At 33.5% G+C, this 25322-nt stretch overlaps 1 protein-coding gene across 6 annotated transcripts in view; it reads right to left on the minus strand.

Moving 5' to 3' along the window:
- Positions 1 to 4279: 4279 nt before the first annotated feature.
- Positions 4280 to 25322, minus strand: part of LOC149771856 (mitoguardin-like) — a 63836-nt gene continuing 42793 nt past the window's right edge. For 5 of the 6 annotated variants that reach the window (XM_089948125.1, XM_089948122.1, XM_089948124.1 and 2 more), the window contains 4 exons: positions 23326 to 23460; positions 19245 to 19298; positions 15352 to 15468; positions 4280 to 12767 (listed from right to left, as the gene is read on the minus strand). In XM_089948125.1, the coding sequence (XP_089804251.1) occupies positions 12630 to 12767; positions 15352 to 15468; positions 19245 to 19298; positions 23326 to 23460 (444 nt within the window). In that variant the 3' untranslated portion in view covers positions 4280 to 12629. The remainder of the gene's footprint in view (positions 12768 to 15351; positions 15469 to 19244; positions 19299 to 23325; positions 23461 to 25322) is intronic. The other variant, XM_089948127.1, reaches the window with a different exon arrangement.

Here is a 25322-nt window from a genome sequence, read left to right on the forward strand (position 1 = left end):
GTACCATGTTCCCAAGTCCACTCACAGAAGGACAAGAGGTAACATTTTCAGGAACATCTCGCACGCTTGTCTGCCCATATCGACACTCTTCCACAAATTTAAATCAAATTGACTATACTTACTTTGCTGTCTTTATCCTAATGGAATTAAAATCTAATAGTAGCGAATGGAAGCATTTTCATGTTCCGTTCTGCTGGGATGCGATGGAATCCGGGAATGACGAAATCGGATTAGGTTGAAGAATGTTTCATTAACAAAATGAATAAAATTATACTAATATTAAAGAGAGTGTTTATATATCTTCATTTCGTTCGAGATATTTACCATCCTGTTAACCAATTTCGGTATTGACGGGTTCCATCACATTCCAACCAACAGAAATGTAGGTCAACAGAACTTGAAAACACGTCTTTAATTTATGGCAAAGCTTCAATATGTTTTGCTAAGTAGTATATGAGATATTCTTGAAATTTTGGACGCTCATTCCAATGTCAGTCAGCATCGGAACATGCTACACAAGGCAGTAAGGCATAGTGTCAAAACATAAAACTACTTACTATTGCTTAAGTACATTTATGTGTGGTGTTACAAAGTTGGGTCTAACTTTTTACCTTACTCTGTTATGATAATGAGCTGAGCTCGGAAGGGCCAACTGAACTGCCCCGCAGTTAACACATGGGTTTCATTGGCCAATCATTTGTCTGGGGTTGCAACTGCATACAATTATTTGAATTGTAATTAGGGTCACTTTCAACAGAACTGCAGAGGAGCAGAGATGCAATCCTTGTTTGAGAAAAATATTATGTGTGGAATTTAATTCCCTCCTCCGCCACTACACAGCCTCCTTATTATACTATTATTATTTTAAATCAAAATTTAAATAATAATTACATTTATTTCTGTATGTGCTAATGGGTGTGAATATATATAGAGAGAGAGAGAGAGAGAGAGAGAGAAAGAGACTGTAATGCATCAAATTTCATGAACAATGCTGAATTTTGTTACTGTCGATTAATGTAATCTCCTGGCTGAATAGTCAATCATTATTCCTCATTGTGTATTTCATTATTGATCTTTCAATGTGGTATTTATATTGTTGTCATGAATGGTTCCACTATGTCTTGGGAGGTTGGAGCCCAAAATTTGAAGCACTTGAGCTTCATTATCTATGTAAAGTAAGGCTAAAGAATGCATGAAGTGTGCATGGAGAAGCTATGCCATTATAGCAGTAACTTTAATTTGCATTTGTATACCTTCTGAATTGAATTATGTTTTATTTCTATATATAATCTATACTGAAGTCACTACAAGTGGATAAATAACATGTGATACGTTTACATTGTAATACTATGCTGAGGTATGCTCTCTATTCTGCATGCTGAATTTTCACTTAAATGACATATTCATGTCATACCTCTTAATTAAAGTAGTGTGCTGTTGAACTGCTGATAAACAGTGGAGTTATTACTTACAATTTGTACATAAATTTTAATAATGGTACTTTGGTCATAGACTACAGCATTGATATCTCTCTCTCGATATATATATATATATATATATATATATATATATATATATATATATATATATATATAAAATTCAGGTAATTTACCCAAAATGTATGTGTGAATATGAGTAACTAACATAATCCTATTTCAATCCTACTTTCTATGCCTGCCAGTTGGCATGTGATCATTAATTAGTGTCAATAGTGGAAATAAGGAGTGAAACGATATATCTATGCCGCATATCGATACGATTCATGATACGCAGCCTGCGATATGCTACATATCGATACACATATAAACTTCATGGTCTTTCCATCTATCGAAGGTAGGTGGTGCCCTTTCATGTTATGTTGACATTCTTGGTTGCATTTCCAGTATGCAGACTACAGATACACATATAATTATCATATATTTATATGTAATTCTCATTAATTAGAAGATGTCAACAATACTTTCAAACAGACTACCTGTTGGTTGCAGTGAGTTTTATCCAACGTTTTAGGCCATTTAATGGTGGCTCCATTTAAGTCCCTTTGTTTTGTACAACATGAATGATTTGAAAACAAATTATTGCCAATTTCGTGTCTCAGTGATGCTTGGAAGACATTACAATGTTATCTTCAAAACAGAAGAAATTGTGCAATTTCCTCGTACAAAGAAAATCTCACTTTGAACAAACCCAGGCATTGGAATAAGGATGAATACCAGCAAAATCAATCACATTTTATTTCCTACAGATGCAAAATACTGCTGCAGCCACTTGTACTTGTATTTGTTAGTGAAGAAAGAAAACTATTAACTACACCCAGTCCTAGTCTACAATTTTCTTTTAACTTACACAAGGAGATAAACTTGAGCAGTTTGAAATCTGCCACATCGCTCATTCTATGATAATTTCATTTTTTCATCATCACCTTCATTTACTGGTTAAATATCTCTGAATAAAAAGAGGAATTCCAAATTTGTTTTCCATATACAATTTGAGGAGAGATAATGACAGGATTTTATCTTAAGGGAGACCTCCCCGGTTATCAAAGAAAAAAGGAGGGGAGGAAGAAATGGTAATGGGTCAATATTTGCCTAAACTTCAATATCTCTCTTTCTTTCTGCTCCACTTCCTTATAGCTCTAATGAAATTAACATCTTTGACAGATGTCACCTCTAGTTGTATAAGCATTAATTTGTTAATTAATTCTGAGCATACTCTGCTCCTTTTCTTTGTATCAATATTGTTCAGTGCTTCTTTCTCAAGGGGCATATAAACAGCTGGCTTTGTCAACTTGAATATGTTGGGAAACTAATCTTTGTGACTGTTAAGTACAATTTTCCAGAGATTACATATATTATCTTTTGGATACATCTGCTCCAAAATAGGATTTTTCACTAGCATAAACTTCTTTTGTTAAATCAGTAGTTTACTGACTACTATGCCAAATTTCTTATATGTTCCATAATGCTGTATAAGGGTAGTGAGTCCATCAATGCTTGTGCAGACTGAGGTATTAAAACAATCTTTACTTCTTAATTGCATTTTTCTGATACGTTTTGTAGCAAATGATCAGCAGGGTGAATCTGATGAATTAAAAAAATAAAAATTGCATTATACTTTTAAATTGTCTGTATTTTAACTAAGCTCAGTATTCTGCCCTTTGTACATTTAATTTCAAAATACCACTGAAAGGGTCATTCCATCTATCTTTTTGTCCATCCAGTATGTACACCCGACTCGTACTTAACACCATTTCGGGCTCAAAGTCACTCACTGGTGTCTCCATTAACACTTTCCCAGCTCCGTCAATCCGATATACTTCAAAACTTTAAAAATTATTGTCATCATCACTATCATCATCAAGTATTTACCGAACGAAATCATAATGAAACACGCCGGGAATCAGACATTTTGGGTTTTCTAGGTATCCCATATTTTAAACACGCATTTATAAAACTTTCTTCATGAATGGTTCAATCTACACCATAATTGTTATTCCCAGACACACTGTTCTAGTCAAATTTAGTTTCACAACCATTCATGTCGTGCTTGAAGAACCCAGATGTGGAACAGTTGCTACCTGGAAGACATATATCACCAAGAACCGTTAAATAAAAATTGTAAATTGTATACTTTGCCAAGCACACTTTCATATGTGGGGCTTTCAAAGAATTTGCGGGAGTTTTTGCATTTCGCTGATCTCCAAGTGCATGAATTCATACAAATTTTGCATGATTTGCACAATGGCACACCTGTACAGCATCTCTGCTTAAGTACTTGACGTATCTAATGACTTTTCCACCAAGTCCCTCTGTTATTCTGCCAATACTTCCTATTTGTCACAAAGAGAATAAGCTACACTGATTTCTGATTGGTAGTTATTGTTTAACCTGGAGCAGAACAAGCAATAACCACAAATGAGAATTCAATGTAACATATTTCAGTATACAACACACCAGTAGTGTAGCTTTCAAATCGACCAAAGGAGCCAAGATACAATTCAAAGTAAAAACTTCACGTGAAAGTGGTTATTAAATGATGACCAAATTACTTCACCATGCATGTGGAACATGTTTGGAACGTATAGTACATGCAGAACATACTTCTGAGTTAGGATAATGAGCACGAAATGGGGGGAGCAGATTACGAACTATGTTGCTTTGTGTTGACTTGTAGATGGAGAGTGAGTATTCTCAAATAATCTTTTTCATTTTTACTAATAAACAGTGCATGTGACTGCAAATGCAATTTCACATTGATTATAATTTTACAGAATAACAAGGCAACTAACAATATTTATTCATGACTGCTGAAGACTAAAATAACATGCATACTGTATCATTTTGTATTGATTCTTTTATCAATATGTGTATCGTTTCAGCAAAAGTATTGATGCATCGATATATCGATGAATCATTTCACCCCTGGAAATAAGTGATGTTTGTTCCATTTACTTTTTTGTTACCTTTAATATATTTTCAACAGCACCCTGTTGTTTTATGATCTATACAGAATAAATACAGTCTTACATTACATCAGAAAGTTGTAGATCTTATTTTCCTCTGTTTAATTCTAATTCTTTTCTCTTGGTGGTCGAGAAAACAGCTCACCTCCCCCAGGGTTGATAAAAATGGAATAGCTAAACCTCAATGTATTCAGCAGTTCAGCATGTAGACAATACATGTATCTTGTTACAAATAAAATGAAACAATGTTGTTAACAGTTATGACTCTTTAAACTTCTTGAAATACATGTACATAAATGTAAATATATGAAATTTCATGAGGGACACTAACAGTCAACCGCCTATTATTATTCATAACTAACATGTCCATATCATGTTAAATAAAATCTAACACTGAAGCATATTGTACATTTTAAAGGAATGAGCAAAATATCAAGCACACAGGAATACAAACATAAATACAGGTGACAATCTTTTGTTGTGTATAGTTCAAAATACAGATCTTAAGAAAGGATAGTTTTTTTCTGGGAAACATACGAGTTAAAGTCAACATATTTTGGTAATGAAGATGTAATTATTGAAATGCATGACAAGTTCTGAGGAAGCAAAAATAACTATCTAAATGAAGGTGAATTAAGCAAATCATTTCTTAATTAACAAATGCATATTATTCATAATACATGCATTGTTTTTAAAAGGGTATTCTGTACAAACAATGTTTACCAGTTAAAAACAAAGACAAAACGGATTGACAATGTGGAAAAATGTTGACTTTTATTGTGCATATTTATATAAGATTCTTGGTCCATCCCTAAATTTGATGGTTGCACTTGTTACACACACACACACACACACACAGATATATATATATATATATATATATATATATATATATATATATATATATATATATATATATATATATATATATATATAAATTAATATAATGAAAAACACAAATGTGTTTATATCGGTATTGGTTTGGATTTTGTAGGAGACAAAATAAAATTAGGTTATTTACTGCCAAAACAAATGGAGTAAAATGCTTTGTCCAAGTACACACCATGGTAGCCAACCCAGGCTAATATGATCGTATGATCTGAACCAGCACATTATTGCTTGCAATTCTGACTTGTGAACCACTAAGTCATACATAGCCCCTGCACCCTTTATTTGCTTTCGATGACAAGTAGAAGTGCATCAGGTTTATTTTACATCCCCAATCCCTAAAAGACCCAATTTAGATAAGTGTATACTCACCAAAATACATTTACAAAGTTAAATAACTCTGCAACCAGCAACACCCAAGAAACTGACCTATATGATTCCTTCTGTTCTTATGAGGAATTACAAAATGCCCATGGATTGAAAGGAACATTCATCTATTATATATCAGTAATAAGGAAAATTACTCTAAATTGGAAATATTTAATTCAAATGAAATGGTGATAGTTCAAGAATATAAAAAATTCTTTTCCAAGTTTTATATATACTTATCATATATTCTCAGTGATAAGAAGGAAGCAGACTTTTTACAAGATTATATATAAAAGACACGAGTCGACATGAGATATGGAATACACGGTTTGATGCAATACATTCCAATAAAATGATTTATTATTTTCTATCATCTTTCTCACATGACTGATATTGACATTTTCAATTTAAAATGCTGCATAAAATTTCGTGTACAAATTCATTTTTACACCAAGCCAGAATACTTGATAAATATAGTTTCTGTGAATCATAGATGAAAGCAAGTCATAAATTTATTGTTTGAAAATTTAAAATTCATTAATGGATTAAGTTAAAACAGTGGCTGAAGGAAAATGTTTATAATTTCAAGAGAAATTTGACAAAATTATAATATTCAGAACTCATGCTCCAACTGTTATTTATGTTCTCACTGCTGTAACATATTTTATCAACATATTATAAAGTTTCAAAATCATCTTTAAAAATGTTGATATTTTGGATCTTATCATTAGCTGATGAATTAATGTTGAGAAATATATTTCAAAAGAAAACAGTCCAGTAAAAAAAATTCTTGTACAAATGGTCAGACATGTTTAAATTTATTTTTAAACAAAGTGTCAATATATGTCAGTTTGACCATATCTTTTGTACAGAAAATTTGTTTTCTTACTTTGGGGCAATAGGTGACTTTTATACATCACTGATATTTCACAGTTATGTGGTTTTCAGGTCTTGACTCAGCCATCTTGGGTAGGTGAGAAAGCTTGCCAGAAGCTTCTGTGGGTCAGTGGATTTCTTCGGCTTCTTCCTTCACCAAACATACTGGATGCCATGTATAAGCATATCATGTGCTGAAAACTGGCATCATACCCACAAACAAAACAAAACAAAAAAAAACTGACTGTATTCTTAATCTAAAATAGCAACTTGTCTTTAAAATCAACAAAACAAATAATTAGACCAATCTGGAACAGATAGAAAGATGGAAAAACAAGGGCAACACTGCATAAACCTTCACATTCATGCCAATACATAACGATCAACATGCATACATGCACATTTTTCATTATGTAACATAAAATGACACAAATCTGCATATCTCTAGTTTCTGCAAAGGTGATAAAACATACACCCATCTCTGATTAAAACAGATGAATAATGTAAATTTGTAAAAATATCAGTCAATACTTAACAAAATTTTGATGTGATATTTGCCATAATAGTTTTGTCCTTTTCACTATTAGTTGTTGTTATTATTATTGCAAACAAAAACAGGTACTGCTCTCACTACAACACTCCAAGAGACCCATACCAGTGAATTGTCTTATTGGAATGGTATCCCTTATTATGAGATACTCTATACATAATATTACTAATACTGAAGTGGAATCAATAACCATTCCTTACTTTTAAGGGGACCACCTGGTCCTAATGTGCTTTATAATGAAGAAGTACTGTATTATTATTATTATTATTATTCCCAGATATGACAATGTTTTTCATTTTAAAAGACTATGTCTATGAAAACATATGGCTGTAATAAAAATAGTAAATGCTCCAAGAGGGTATTGTTGTCCTGCTAATTATAGTTATAACAACAATCATACATAAATATTAAACCAAACTCCACACATAAAACCCAAGTATTCGGTATATAGATAATTAGACCTAAAAGTGACAAAAGTAAGACAGATGCGTCCCTATCTTTAATGTAGATAAGAAGATTAAAAATGGCAGGAAAAGTAATAATTTTCCAATAACAGCTTGAAAACTACTTCCTTAAAGAATGAGCAATTTGTAAAAGTAGTGGAGAATAAGTACAAATCTGGTATCTCTAATTTGGTGGGTGGGGACTTCATAAAGAATGAATTTAAAACATAAATAGAAAAATCTGTAAATATCAAAATCATAACCTATTTTTTTTACCAAAAATATGAACTAAAGTACAAAAGAGTCTATTTCAATGACACCATTTATCGAGATCATATGGAAAAATGGCATGTCCACATTATACAAAATTCAATGTGAGTTTATAATCTACCCAGACAAATTTAATGTCTCCTAATGAGTTAGATGTAATCCATGTCTCCAAGCGAGTCCAGGCAAATTTCATGTTTTCGTTGAACTTGGCAAAAATTTCACGCCTCAAGATGCATCTGGGCAAAATCCATTATCCACAGTCCCTAAGTGGTTAGCATGCCAAACACATGGCCAAATGAGTGCATTCTGGAATCCAAAAAATATTTCTGCATGGGTGTTGGAAGAGTTAGCAAAGAGCTTTAGTCAATATATTACAAGAATTAAGTTTCCTAAGGAATATCTGTATCCCATTAATGTCTTCAAGAGCTAAGAGCATTGGAAGAGTTATAGAATAGCAATAGTATAAGAACTAACTCTTGCAGATGTTAACAGTATAGAGCTCTTCCTTAGGAAAATTAAATCTGGTAATGTAATGGCAAACAATTTTAGGTAATTCTTCCAATGCTCTTTGCTATTCAGGTCAGTTGACACATTGTATCAAAACAGTTCAGGTATCTGATCAAAGTTAGTTCTTATGCTAAAGCTCTTCTAATGCTCTTAACTCTAGAAGAGCATGGAGGAGGCAGTGATGACATCAGTCAACACATCACAAGAAAATAACTTTCCTAAGGAAGGTATGTATCCCATTAACATCTTCAAGAGTTAGGAGGATAGAAAGAGTTACAGAGCAGGTCTCTACCCCAATTATCTCTGCTCAAAATAACCTATTTAGGTTACTTGCTGTAAAACACCAAAGCAAACCAAACCATGCCTCCTGATGAATTTGGACAAGCTACATCTGCAGAAGAGTTTGGACATAATCCATATCTCCAGATAATCTAAACAAATTCCATGTCACTGGATGAGCCTGGGAAAAATCTTTGACCTCTGACAAGTTTGGAGGAAACAGATGTCACCTGATGAGTCTGGACAAATTCAATATCTCCTTGTGAATCTGGATAAAATCCATGTCTACTGATGAGTTTGGGCAACAGTCATTTCTCCAGGGGAGTTTTGACAAAGTCCATTTCTCATAATGAATTTTGTATAATCCACACCTCCTCTTGAGTTTGGACAAAATCTGTCTCTCAAGACTTTGGACAAATTCATTGCCTCATGACAAACTTGGACTAAACCCATGCCTCATGATGAGTTTTGACAAACCCATGTCTCATGATGAGTATGGACAAAATCCATTCCTCAAGACATATTTGGACAAATCCATGCATTCTGAGGAGTTTGGAAAAAATCCATGCCTCATGACAAATTTGGATAAAATCTATGCCTCATATGAAGTTTGAACAAAATCCATGAGTCATGACAAATTTGGATATAATCCATAACTCATGATGAGACTGGATAATCAATCTTTTACTGTATCGTGAAAAAAATTTTGGATATATAAAACTTCAATAAATATATCAGCATATATTACCATCATTTATCTGATGTATAAAATAGGATTAAAACTGATTAGCATTTAACATAAATCACAAATAAAATTTCAAACACATGACACATTTTATTTTCAGATATTTGTATCTACTCACAATTTGTACTCAATGGTTGCTATGGAAACCAGGATAGGTTCCATATTATCAATAGTAAACTATTCTCAAAAGATTATAAATTCATGCCAAGATCCCTTCATGGTGGATATAAAGTCATGACAAATAAAAGAGGCATCTTACTGAACAAACACAGATTAAATTAAGACATTTTACATCTATTTATTAATTAAAAATTAAATCTCTATTATAGACATTTTGAGATCAGCTACAGCACCTAATGAAACAGGCAACATGGATTGGTCCAAATAAACATAAAGCCTTCTGATTAATAAGAATATAATAAACAATGAGAAAATTAAACACATGTATCATAAGAAGTACAAATCAATCAAACAAAGCATTTCTTTTAATCGCATAAGGACTGACAATAGATACAATATTCTGAAACATAAAAACGATTTTCTCCCTATTTTTTTAATAGATATTTTTTGGAAGTATGCCCTCCCCAAAAGAGCTTTCACAAGTTTGCTCTTCAATGAGTAAAGGTGAAACACCCTCCTCAAAGTAAAGATGAATTCCTACCATTTATATTCACTTAAGAGTTGTGTCTACTGCAAACTACACAGAACAAGATCTGCCATCACATATCAGCAGATCTGGGTCTGTTCCATTTGCAAGGAATAATTACTAGAACAATCAACAGACCAAGTTCTGCCATTACCTAATGTGTCAGCAGATCTTGGTCTGTGCGGCTTGCAAGGAGTAATCAATAGAACAATCAACAGACCAAGTTCTGCCACTACCTAATGTGTCAGCAGATCTTGGTCTGTGCGGCTTGCAATCTGCCAGCACATTATGCAATGGCAGATCAGGTTCTATTTTGTTTGCAGGTGAACTTGACTTAGAAGCAAGTACAAACAAACAGTATCATTTTTGCCATAAATTACTTTTTATGTATAAAAGACTCCAAAAATACCAGTTTTAATGTACAGACATACAAGAATAAACATGAAACTATTTAAAAAGACCAAAATTTACATCTGATTGATTATTAAAACAATTCTTTTCCACATAAATTTCTTAGCATACCTAATATGTTTTTCTGACAATATGTGGTCTATTGCATTTAAAACTGAGATGGGAGATTGATGTGAGGAAGGCTAGATAAGTAGACATCCAATATCCTTCAACATTAACAAAATATGATAAGAATGGAAGAGTTCATTAAAACGCTTTACAATCAAAAACAAAATCTGGTTACACTGCATACCGTGTATGTCCATCCTTGTAGATTTATAAGCAAATTTACATAGCAACAGCTGAGACTCTATTTAAAATGCAGATCTTGATAAAATATGAAAAAAATGTTCATGGTCCTATGACTAATTTTGGCACAAAGAACAGTGTCCTAACAATTTTTAAAATACATGTATCATATATTTAAAAAAAGTATCATTACTAACATGAGATTTCAGACCAGCATGATTTTTCATAAATAAAATTACTACCGTCAGATCAATAAAATATATTCATTAAAAGATTAATAGTAAGTTTCAATTAAGTTTGAGATTTTTAATTTCATATGACAGATATTTTAAACACCCATACCTATAGGTTTCTCAAGTCTTTGGATGCTTTATCTGCATAAAACACAGCATGATAAGATCAAGATACAGTGAGAATTAATAGGTAAATATGAAGATATTCCAGCATATTTTATCTCCAATGATTGGGTCAAAATTTAATGCAACTCAAAACTGACCAATCAAATTAATTAAAAGTTTAAATTTGAATTTTAGGAAATGATTTCTCCATTCCAAAACAGGTCTTTAACACCTTAATGAACACAAAAAAACACAATGCAGATATCATGACCAAAGTATAGCATATACCTATTTATGTTTACCATACTAAATAAATAAGATGGTGACCTTATTCAAGACACATATACCACATATAATACCTGCTTATAAGACGAGTCCTGCTGCAAATTGTACAGATCCAGATTTGCTGTCACACAATGCAATTGCAGATCTGGATCTGTGCAAATTGTTAGAGTAATCAGTAGAACAAACAACACAGATCCTAATCTGCTGATCCATTATGTCATGGCAAATCAGGATATTTGTTGTATCAAGTTTAACTCAACTTATACGCAAGTATTATGGTATGCATTAGCTGGTCATATCCTGGTTTCATGGCAATGTATGCAGCTCCAATAGCTAAATCATCATATTAAATATTTGTATCTTTTTCTCATCCCCATATATGTGATATAATGTCAACCCATGTGAGAGTCATATGAGATACATCAATCCCACATGAGTCCATTCACTAGCATTACTGATGATGTAACGCTTATGAGGTCATGAACATCTGCTATTTTTCTAGTGGTTTTATTATTGAAAAGACAACTTTGGTAGTTTATGAACAGTAATTCTTGTTTATAACAACTGTTTTGATGTTAACACAATTTTTATTTCTAATCACCTATAAACATTTAGAAAATTCTCTAAATTTCCATGCTCATATCCATTAGGATGATAATACCATCTTTTGTTTCCCAGCATCAAGTCCTAGTGAGAAATGAGAGCAAAATAACCCATCAAATGTGTTGGTGGCGGATAGGGTAATACAATTTTTTTAATCAGAATTGGTGGACAGGAACTTAGCAAACCCTTGTTTATACATGTTAATACTTGGAATGTGTCATTGTGCATCAGCACTGCATGCTTTCATTCAAGAAATTCTGCCATGGCCTCAATATGTTCATATTCAAAACCATACACTTAAATATCAGAAAAGCTGTCATGTCTGACTTCAATAATTTAAAGAGAAAAAAACAGCTATAACCCTATCAATTAATGACCCCTTTTTGGTGTGATGTTTTTCAAAAAAAAACAGCATGACAGAGGGGTCAGAACAAAGTGTCACAGGAAATGCAAGTTTATAGGAAGAACAACTCTTTACTGGGTGCTGTCAATAAATTAAAGTCAAATGACATAATAATTCATAATAAATTTCAAATAAATACAATACAAGCATGAAGTCCACCTTAACTCATGTCATACATACATAATATTACTATGGAATCTATTTAAACTATAAATTATTACTAACAGAAATATTTTCATTGTGTACACTATGATATATGAGGTTGATTAGACGCTAAGTCTAAGAGCTGCCTGTTCACTTCGCTGCTTTGCCAGAGTAACTATGTCTTCAGCCAAAGCCTCCACACTGGTATATCTGGATTTTTGAAAGCTGAACATATCTCGGATAAAACCCAGTACCAGATCCTGAAAGAATGAGTGTAGAAATTAAATTCTGCATCAGTGTTACTAAGGCTAACTGGCATATAAACACTGCACAGATTTGATAACTGAAACATCAACTGAATAACAAGCCCAAATTAAAATGACTTGCTCACTTCAAGTGTAAAACACACATTTGAATAATTTTTAGATGGGTTGTAATCAACGTTCCCTCTAAGCGAATGCATTGTGCAAGCATTACGGTGACTTGAGTATCAATGTTGGATTGAATATTTGGTAATTTTGATCTGCTGTGCGGAGAACAATTCAGCTGCATGGGGATGCCCGAGCAACTGCGCAGCCACGCACGCACACAGCTTAGAGGGAACGTTGGTTGTAATAGATTACTTTTAGATGGGTGGTAATAGACAATTTTATATGGACAATAATAGAAGATTTTTAGATAAGTGATTATAGATGATTTTTAGATGGGTGGTGATAGATGATTTTTAGATGGGTGGTAATAGATGACTTTTAGATGGGTGGTAATAGATGAATTTTAGATAGTTGGTAAGAGATCATTTTTAGAAGGATGGTAACAGATAAAGATGGATGGTAATGTGATTTTTTGATAAGTGACAACAGATGAATTTTAGATGTGTGGTAATGGATGAATCTTAGATGAGCAGTAATATATGATTTTGAGATGGGTGGCAACAGATGATTTTTAGATGAGTGGTTATAGATAATTTTTAGGTAAGTGGTAATAGATGATTTCTAGATGGGAGGAATATTATCATTTTTACATAGCCAGTAATCAAGCATGCAATGTATGAACATAGTTAAATAATACAAGACACGTGATTCCTGCACTGAGTGACATAGTTAAATAATACAAGACACACGATTCCTGCACTGAATGACACAGTTAAATAATACAAGACACACGATTCCTGCACTCAGTGACATAGTTAAATAATACAAGACACATGATTCCTGCACTCAGTGATATAGTTAAATAATACAAGACACATGATTCCTGCACTCAGTGACATAGTTAAATAATACAAGACACATGATTCCTGCACTCAGTGATATAGTTAAATAATACAAGACACATGATTCCTGCACTCTGTGACATAGTTAAATAATACAAGACACATGATTCCTGCACTCAGTGACATAGTTAAATAATACAAGACACATGATTCCTGCACTCTGTGACATAGTTAAATAATACAAGACACACGATTCCTGCACTGAATAAAATAGTTAAATAATACAAGACACACGATTCCTGCACTGTGACATAGTTAAATAATGCAAGACACATGATTCCTGCACTCAATGACATAGTTAAATAATACAAGACACATGATTCCTGCACTCAGTGACATAGTTAAATAATACAAGACACATGATTCCTGCACTCAGTGACATAGTTAAATAATACAAGACACATGATTCCTGCACTCTGTGACATAGTTAAATAACACAAGACACATGATTCCTGCACTCACTGACATAGTTAAATAATACAAGACACATGATTCCTGCACTCAGTGAAATAGTTAAATAATACAAGACACACAATTCCTGCACTGAATGACATAGTTAAATAATACAAGACACATGATTCCTGCCCTCAGTGACACAGTTAAATAATACAAGATACACGATTCCTGCACTGAATGACATAGTTAAATAATACAAGACACACGATTCCTGCACTGTATGACATAGTTAAATAATGCAAGACACATGATTCCTGCACTCAGTGACATAGTTAAATAATACAAGTCACATGATTCCTGCACTCAGTGACATAGTTAAATAATACAAGACACATTATTCCTGCACTCTGTGACATATTTAAATAGTACAAGACACATGATTCCTGCACTCGGTGACATAGTTAAATAATACAAGACACATGATTCCTGAAACTGAGTGACACAGTTAATTAATACAAGACATGATTTCTGCATTGAGTGACTTAGTTAAATAATACGATACATGATTCCTGCACTCAGTGACATAGTTAAATAATACAAGACACATGATTTCTGCACTCAGTGACATAGTTAAATAATACAAGACATATGATTTCTGCACTCAGTGACGTAGTTAATACTTTTTGTAAACCTCAGATGAGTATGAGTTTGTGATTCTACTGATCTTATGACTGGAACAATTTTTCACCACTCTATGATGTAACTAAGCAATATTTTTGGTCATTTTAAATCACAGAATGACATTTCAAATACAATGTTACAATGCTAACAAATATAAGTTTGGTAATAAATAAATATTATGCATCTACTTGATATCTACTCTACAATATTAACAATACAAAGACACCTGTTTTTGTTATAACATTACAGCAGACATAATTTAAAACTGCATTAAGTGTAACTTCTCAAATTATAACACTCTTTGGTTTTTTACCTGATTACTGTCAGTCAAATTTAGTTTAACCAGTTCAACATGGAAAGTCAGAATTGGTAGAGCAATGTAATGGGCCTAGAGTATGATAATCCCCCCCAAAAATTCTTTTAGCTTTTGTTCTGGTTATGCCTGCGACAGTTTGTGTTGCTGTTGTGGGTCCATATTATCTAGTACTAATTACCTTGAAATAATAACACAACTCTTTCAGTTCTGAGTCGGGTCCTAGAAAGCCCCAGGCCATTAGTGGACTGACCGTCTCAGAAATACAGTAGAACCGGGATATAAAACCATCAGCATACTGAAAAGGAGTATAATTCTTGTGAACAAATCTTATATTAAAAATAAAAAGCCCTGGTAACTTTAAGGTGTCAGAAGATGATAAAAATTTCCTCAAATGACACATTATAATATTCTTTAAAATTTCTCTCTTTTAAATACACAAGTTTTTTAACATATATTGCTTCTAATCATATATTAACATTAAGGATGGACAGGTATTTGGGCCACCTAGACCCGGCCAGGTTTTCCACTATCCAGATATACACCGCTCCCTCGATAACTCGCGCCCTGATAACTCGCGCACCCGCTTATAACGCGGTGTCTGGCGTGGATCCCGTTTTTTTAAAAAAGAAAATATTTTTTAAAAATTGAAGAAAATCATGATCAGAACTGATGAATGAAACCTTGATAGATCGCTCGTTTTATCATCGAAAATAGCGGTTAGTGCCCGAAAAGTTAGAATCAACATCGTGAAATTTTCAGGTTTTAAAAAGGAATCACATATCTTGTTAGATTTTATCGGAAAAAAGTATTTTCTCAGTTCACTGTAAATAATAATACTGTATATGTATACGGCGAAACAGCGATCAATGAATTATAGTAAATGCTAACAGGTGGCAACACTGAATGAAATGAACACTAATTAAATATGTCTTGTCAGGGGAAATTAGTGTTTTAATCTTTTCATTGTGCTGCAGTGTAAGCAGTATAATCGTTGCATGTTCTCTTCTATTCAAACATGAAAAGGTCAATTGACCGTCACATCGATGCCCGCGAGCACATCTATGAGAACCTAATTAAGTGCCGGCTGCGTTTTGATCGACAACTTAGGGAAGTGTTTGTTGCATTGTAAAAATCAATTAAAATAGACCTGCTTTGTTTTAACACGTTAAGTCGATCTTTTGTATCAAATCAGGTAAAAGACGTACAAAAATACAAAAGTTCAAAGGAATGTAAATCCTACATGCATAAACTCTTGTGGTCAATATCGTGTCTCAACATCAATCAATTTAATTGGACCAATCGAACATGGTTTCAAATAGTATGTACTTATTGTCATTAAAGTATATATTAATCAGTAATTTATCCTAATCATTTGTAAATGTGATCATGGAGATCAAGGGAATCAAGCGAAAGGCGTACTCGGTGAATGAAAAGCTTACTGTCATAGAGAGGGTTCATAATGCTGAATCAAGATCAAAAGTTTGTAGTGAACTTAAACTTGCCGAGTTGACACTCAGAGGTTGGCTCAAGGATGAGAAGAAATTTCGGGATTATTTGCATGAAGTTGATTCTGATGATAGATTTAAACGGAAACGGGCACGCACTGCAAACGACACAGAATTAGATGATGCTGTGTACACCTGGTTCACACAGCAACGTGAACTCCCATTTCGGGAACAATTCTCAAGGCCCAGGCAGAGAAAATGGCCCAAACTATGGATACTGATTCAGATTTCATGGAAAGCCATGGATGGCTTTGGAGATTCCAGCGCCAACATGGAATAAAACAAAATTCGTTGTCGGGAGAGATACGCTCAGCAAATTAGGTGGCCACATCTAGTTATCCCAACCAACTCCGAGAGATACTGACCCGTGATGGATATACAGACGAACAAGTTCATAATTGTGATGAGGCTGGTCTATGCTATCGGATGATGCCAGACAAAACTCTAGCTACCAGAGATGATACACACAAAAATGAAGGTTTCAAGCTGAACAAAGAGAGATTAACACTTTTGTTTTGTGTTAACAAAACTGGCACACATAAAATGAAACCATTATGTGTTGGCAAATACAAGTCTCCCCGTTGTTTTCATCACATGAATATGGACACCCTTCCATTTGTATATAGAAATAGTGGAAATGCATGGATGACTTCAACAATATTTACGGAGTGGTTTTCTAAGATGTTTGTCCCCGCTGTCAGAAACCACCTGCGATCCAGGGGCTTAGAGGAGAAAGTTCTACTGCTATTAGACAATTGCCCAGCAAATATTGTCGTATTCTCACTCGCGTATTTGTATTTAAATATTTTTTTTTTTATTTTTTTTTACATGTCTGACGTTTAGACCCATTAAATTCATGATTGGTAATGGTTTATCTTTGTGAATTTATTTTTTTACATTTTACTCTATCTATCTATCTATCTAGTGATAGCAGATTTTTTTTTAGAGCAACACAAGTTTCGACGTTGTTGTTTTTCGATATGACTGTTATCTTTTTTGATAAAAGAAATCTTGATTCATTTTGAACAAACAATAAAACTATAATGTATCCAAATCAACACAAAAAGCAGTGACGTAATACACAATGTGTTTAGCGATACACATGTTAAGAGTACTGATACCTCGTGGAATAATGTTTGTTTTTACGATCTTTTCAAGATACTTTATCCAGAAATTAAAGGTAATTTATAAAGAAAAACGAACAACACCTTTATAAAGAAATATTTATTCACAGTTATTTTCAGCACGATTATAAAACGAGTATTTAACAATGCAAGGCCCCCCCCCCCTTTTGCCTCTCTCTGTCGATCTCCATCTCTTTATTAGTTTTTTTTATAGGTCCCTTGGTAACTTGCGCCCTCGCTTATAGTGCGGTCGATGTTTTTGGACCCCGTTGTGCACGAGTTATCGAGGGAGCGGTGTACCAGGCTCAGCTGGTTTTTAAGATAAAAATTTGCTGAGTCAGGTTCCCTGGCCCTCTATGGCAGCAATAAAATAAAAACTAAAAAATATTTTATCATTGTAAAATGAGGGTGAGGAAACTGGAAAAGATGGGAGTGGAGAGACCCGACCCAGCTTTGTACCTGGCAAAGTTTACCATTCTGTCCATCCCTAATTAACATTCATCCACTGAGTTATTCATCAATGCAAATACTGGAGTGTCAGATATAAATTTAATGGTTTCATTTTTGGTCAGTAGCAATTCTAACACATGTACATGCTATAAAAGTAATCTAGTTAATAATTTATTCCTGCACAATAATGCAAATAATTCAGTTTAAGAAAAACATCAAAGCAAATCTAGTCAATATTAAAATTATTCAAAACTTATTAATCATAATTCTTTTGTAATAATTCTGGGCCTGATAATTAACCCATCCAACATTTTCTCCATATCTTTAAAAAACATTATTTCAAAGATCGGTAGCTGAAGAAGTGTGTAGGTGGACTTTTTGATCGCTAAGCATGATTAACTTGACAGTTATCATTTTCATATCATGCTAAAGGAAGAAGCTGACCATAGACTGCAATTTAAAGCTCTGTGCATGTGTGTGTGATTTGGATTTTTAATGTAGCTTTAACAATTTTTCAGTCATATCGCTATGATGTATGCAGTGTGACAGTTCATAGTGATGTCTAGCAATGGAGCATCATGCCAAAGACATGTAGCATCATGTCCCTCCCAGTCACATTATCCTGACACCAGGCCGACCAGTCCTAACACTAACCTCTTAATGCTGAGCACTTATAGCAAGGCAGCTGTTAATACCATTTTTTTAAAGTCTTTGGTATGACTCTGCCAGGGTTTATCTAAAAGCTGTAAGTCATACCTTGATCTGAGCTGTTAAGTTATGTACAGACGTGTATTCAGACTTGTATACAGACAGGTATACAGACATGTGTACACAGATGCCCAATAGATAACTATTTTTGCTTCTGCCAAAGTAGGCTCGGCAAAAAATCCCCGCTGCCAACAGAATGGACTCAGAATTTCAGAGTCTACTTTGTTCCACCTCTGATTTCATTTGAAATACTAAAAAATAATGTGTAAGAATTTAAATCTCACCTTGAGCATTCTTCTCTTTGCCTTTAACACTGACCAGACTGCTGTGGAGAGAGCCTGAAAAACAAAACAAAATACTTAACATTAACGTAATTTTAAAAATGTCTTTGACCTTTATTCTGTCTATCACTCATGGATTTACTGGAATGTTGCAGATAAACAGGTCATAGTTTTAAGATTAATAACTGCTTTATTTGTATACAGTTTTACTTGAATAATAAGTATTCTGATTTCATAACTTTTGAGACAGAATTCTGACTCCAGCTGTAGATGGCAGACAATACAAAAAGAAAAGTAATGTTCACAAATTACTCATGAGTGTGACATGTATGTACACTCTATGAAACAAAAATACAATGAAGATAAACTTACACTAAATAAAGATATGATTTATTTGGAAATTGATACACTGTAATCAGTGTTTCCCTTTACGCACATTTGTACATCAGGGATGCATGCTGGAGGAAAGTGATGCACACATTGTATTGCCGTGTGTTTTCTTGATGCAAAGGATTTGCATAATGCAATCAGGATTTATTTAATATCCAATGCTTTGGACGAGGGATGGCATCGTTTATACTTCACGCATAGGCACTGACTGGTTCCCTGCTTTTCTTGCTCCCTGCATTACACTCCTCTATTTGTATAGCGGAGTGCAGCGCAGGGAGCATAAGAAACAGGGAACCAGACTAGCATTAGGCAATGCTATGACTGAGGAGCTTCCCCATTTCTCGTGAACTCTCATGCGATTTCCATCGATCTTTTCAAGACATCAGGTCTCAATGCTTGCTGCACTAGAAAGGATCTCCAGATTAAAATGGCATGCATTAGCAAAGAAAGTGAAAGAAGCAGAACACAAAAGAGTAACTGTGGATCTAACTTTAATGAAAAAGGGAGAAAATAATTATCTTGACTGGAATGTACATCCATTAGGATTACTGGTGTGACTTCTGATCGCATAACTGCGAAGACTGCAAAAGTGAATAATCCTTTCGTGACAGGGTTTAAGAATTTTAAAACAAAATGTGTCCTCGTTTGCCACAATATATCTGAAGAACACATTATAACCCAAGACATTCTTTCACAACAAAGAAATCAGTAAACATGCAGAGTCAAATGCATTATTTGGATAACAAAGTCAGGGGGTCATTGCAGATTTTGTTGGTTTTTAACTTTGCTGTAATAAAAAAAGATCTTAAAGTTCAAATGTAACTTATTAGACAGAAGATGAATCATTAGCCTCCTTGATTTTTGGATGAGTATGTTCTAGGACAAAGTACAATGGGACCGATGATAGTACACATTTTATGACAGGCAGTAAATTAACTGCCATTTCGTTAAAAAGATTTATTTGGCTTTTTGTATTGGCTTATATGTAATGTGTTGGTCTATAATATTGCTTCAACCAGATTATAAGAAGACTGTTAAAAGTATGACTTTAAAAGAAAAACAAACTAATACAATTAATCTTTGAATGGACAATGCATTTGTTTGTTAATTGTGCATGTTGGCTTATTTGTATGTTTAGAGAGAGAGAAAGAGAATGTTGTGCAAATTTCAATATCCTATTTCACGCTGGAAAAGTACGGGTCAGATGAAAATTTGTCAGTACATTTTTGACCCCCACTATTTTTATTTGACCCCCCAGTTCTGACACCAAGGTTTTTTTTACCCTCAATTTTACACCCCTGGGGGATACACTGCTGTAATATGCCACTATGTCAAATTTGCGAGGTTGAAGGCAGAATCAGAATTTAAAAAACAAAACTTTAATAAACATCCAACCTCACCTAATACATTGTGATGGCTAAAAGAAATTATATTTTTATTTCTTCATTTAAATTGCTATTGAGATGCACACATGTGCTCTAAATAATTTATATTCATTATTAGGACCTGTTGATTTAAAAAAAAAATTAAATTCAGTAATTTTCAGACACTGAATAAATTCATAACACTGTATTCATAACTGGTAGTCTCGTTTTATATACTGTATAATATATGCGTTGTCCAGCAGTGAGTGGCTGTGTAGTTGTTATAGCATTTTCATGCTACATGTTCTTAAATTGGCCAAGATTCTGAGCTGCCTCAATGCCCGAGACAACAAGCATAAATTTTTATTGAGGCTAACAAGGTAAAGAGGCTACTAATATGGAAATGAAAACCTGTTACCAAGACTTTCTTTTACTAATTAAGCATAAAAAAAACGTGTACTATTTTAAAACACGTATAAATTCCTGAATAGAGTAATGCATATAATTATGCTTAACCTGCAGAAAACGAAACTTGGGAGGACAAAATAAGTTTATTCCAATCACCAATAACAATGGAAAATGCAATACTCAATAAGATTTCATTGCCTCAACCAGAAATATGTTTTGAATCAATGGCTGAAGAGATTGCAGACACCAATGAAGTTGCTCGGTAGTAATTTTCTAATTATGTACACGTGGATGATGGATCTACAAAGAAATGGCTGAATGTATTAAAAAAATTATATTGCTTGTGGAAATTGTTGCCTGTGATGGACATATGTATGAAGTCACAATTGCTATTGAATTGTTCTGTCAAAATAAGTGGGTCCACATGTTAGTTTGGACCAAAACTTTTCCCGACATAACAGGGATATCAACTTAACTGGGGAAGAGATAAGCAGGGAAAAATAAGCATAACAAAGAAGGATTGTTTGGGACAAGGCTGAAATGCTCGATGTAAATGAGATCTCAAGATAACTGAGGTCAAGAAAAGTGGGTTTGACTGTATATACTTTGTTAGTAATTTTATTAAGACCATATATTTTGCTACATTTATTTGACTAAGTAATGTATCAACTATATTTGTTAAAGAGAATAATACATTGGCATAGAAATTACTGAAATTCATTCAGCCATTTTTGGCATTAATATATATATATATATATATATATATATATATATATATATATATATATAATAATGATAATAATAATAATAATGAGGACTTTGTATGGCGCCTAATCTTTAGAAGCTCTAAGCGCTTTACAACATTAGACAACACCTATAAGATAAAAAATATATAATGATATGATTACAAAAACAAACACCATGAAATTAGAAAACATTAAAAAAACATGCTGAGAATATTTAAGGTAGGAAACTTTATCAGGTCTTTAAGTTTGTTCTTGCAGTTGAAATAAGTGAATTTTGAGAGCCCTCTTGAATGTGATCACTGTGTCTTTGTGTCTAAGTTCAGTGGGCAATTCATTCCACGTTGCTGGGCCCTGGTATGCAAAAGAACGCTGTCCATATGACTTTGTTTTCATAGGGGGAATAATGAGTATATGATTGTCAGAAGAGGAGCATAAGTATCTTGCTGGTGTGTACACATGGATGAGATCAGAGAGGTATGTTGGACTAGAGTCTGACAGTGAAACAAAGCACAGAGAACAAATTCTGTGTTTGATTCTGGATCGAATGGATAGCCAGTGTAGGGTACAGAGCAGCAGGAAGGTGTGCTCTGATCGTTCTACTCTAAGTATGATCCAAGCAGCTGTGTTTTGAAGTTTCTGGAGCAGATATTGAGATGAACCAGACAGAATTGCGTTAGAATAGTCCAATCTTGAAAGTACTAATGAACACACAAGTGTTTTAGTGGCATCAACTGAAAGATATTTGCAAATTGAGCTGATGCGTCTCGGCTCAAGATATGCAGCCTTGCATATGTTCATGACATGCTGGTGCAATGTGAGAGTACTGTCCAGAGTAACACCTAGGTTTTGTACTGATTGTGTGAATTTAATGTTGGTGTTGCTGATATTTATTGTTTGAGGTAAAGGATGTGAATGAGAAAGTCTTTGTGTTGTGATCAGAATGGCCTCAGTTTTATCATCATTCATCTGCAGCTTGTTACATGTCATCCATGATTTAACATCAGAAATGCACCTCTCTACACCTTGGATGGTAGCATCAACTTCAGTTAGGTGGCTAGATTTGTATATTTGGGTGTCATCAGCGTACAATTGGTGAGACACTGGATGATGATCTATGACACTTGAGAGCGACTGAGTGTACAGAATGAAGAGAACAGGTCCAATATATATACTCACAGTTTCTTTAAAACCATTTGATAGCCATCTGTTTTGCACAACAGTTATCACAGACGATGGGGGATTTTCCAGATCATCAAATGCATCCATTAAAATAAAATCTAATACAATATCGTAAAATGTAAAACATTTTACCTGTAAAAGAGAAAAGAAAAATATATTAAGAATAGTACATTTGCTAAACTTTCTTATCAAGGTCAAAAAAAAGGATTGCAAAACCATGTACATACCCTCAAACCTTATTCATTGCATAATTTTGTAGGATAAAAACTACACTGGCTTTTATTAGGTAAGATCTAAATGGCACTATATTTATTTGGTAGAATCTAAATGACATTAATTTTTATTTGGATGGATCTAAACTGCACTAATTTTTATTTGGATGGATCTAAACTGCACTAGTTTTTATTTGGTTGGATCAAAACTGCCCTAGTTTTTATTTGGATGGATCTAAACTGCACTAGTTTTTATTTGGTTGGATCAAAACTGCACTAGTTTTATTTGGTTGGATCTAAAATGCACTAGTTTTTATTTGGCTGGATCTAAACAACACTATTTTCAACTGGAATCTAAACTGCACTAGTCTTTATTTGGCTGGATCTAACTGCACTAGTTTTTATTTGGTTGGAGTTGGATCTAAACTGCACTAGTTTTTAATTGTTTGGATCTAAACAACACTAGTTTTAACTGGAATGTAAACTACACTAGTTTTTATTTGTTTGGATCTAAACAACACTAGTTTTAACTGGAATGTAAACTACACTAGTTTTTATTTGTTTGGATCTAAACAACACTCATTTTTAAATGGAATGTAAACTGCACTAGTTTTTATTTATAGGATCTAAGCAGCACATATTATATTTGGTAGGATGCAAACCATACTAGATTTTATTTGGTAGGATCTAAACCACACTACAGTGTAGTTATTATCTGGTTGGATCTAAACATCGCTACATTTTATTTAGTAGGATCTTTACCACACTAGTTTTATCTGGATGTAAACTGCACGTTTTTATTTCGTAGGATCTACACCACACTATTTTTTATTCAGTAGGAACTAAAAAGCACCAGCTTTTATTTGGCTGGATCTAAACCACACTAGTTTTATTTGGTAGGATCTAAACCGCAATAGTTTTAACAGTATCCATGTAAATATTTTAGGACAAAATAGTTCCATGAAATTATCTTCATCACAATTTGTAAACATAGTCACTGATACTATTATTTCATTGGTCCCCTTCTTATAAGGCCACCCCTTTTACCCTGAAAACTGGCCTTTTGAGAGAGGTCATCTCACCAAAAGAAACCAAATGGTTAAAATATACTTATTAGGTGTTGGGCAATGTGGTTACTGATATAGTATGGCCTATTCTGAGAAGGGACTCTCAAGGAGGACTACTGCATTAGTATTGTTATCTATATGACTAATCTACTCACTTATCATGACTTGATCATATTTTAAGGTACAACATATCAAGTATGACAAAAGAGTGCAGCTGGTAAAAAAATTAGATCCCTTCGATATTTCATCCATTTCTATAAGATCCTGATTTAGAAATATTATCTGGGTTTAGAATTTAAAGATTCTTTACATGTATGCAAACGGGAAAAATTAGTACACAAGGATTGGTATGAAATCCTTCTATCTAACTCCCTACTGATATGTAAATGTATTCTTGATGCAGCACTTAATATTAAAGGCAATGAGGATCCCTATTGCCTGGTGCTATTTAACTTGCTCCTTATTACCTATGGAAAAGGTTTCCCAAGGTGAAATTTGGCGCTTGGACAGAAGGGCTATCTTTTTTATTCATCAATTTATTCCATATTTTTAACGCACTTTAAGGTACATTAAGAGTAAGCAAAACCACTTCTGTACATCTTGGCATATTTTTTAAACAATTAGCATTTTATAAATAAATATACAAAATGAAACCAACTGATATGAAAATAATCCTCAAAATTAAGCTATTTCGTTTTAAAATGGCTACAGATAA

The sequence above is a fragment of the Sinohyriopsis cumingii genome, unplaced genomic scaffold, assembly GCF_028554795.1.
Source record: "Sinohyriopsis cumingii isolate HCF-2022 unplaced genomic scaffold, ASM2855479v2 utg001623l, whole genome shotgun sequence".
Taxonomy (NCBI): Eukaryota; Metazoa; Mollusca; class Bivalvia; order Unionida; family Unionidae; genus Sinohyriopsis; species Sinohyriopsis cumingii.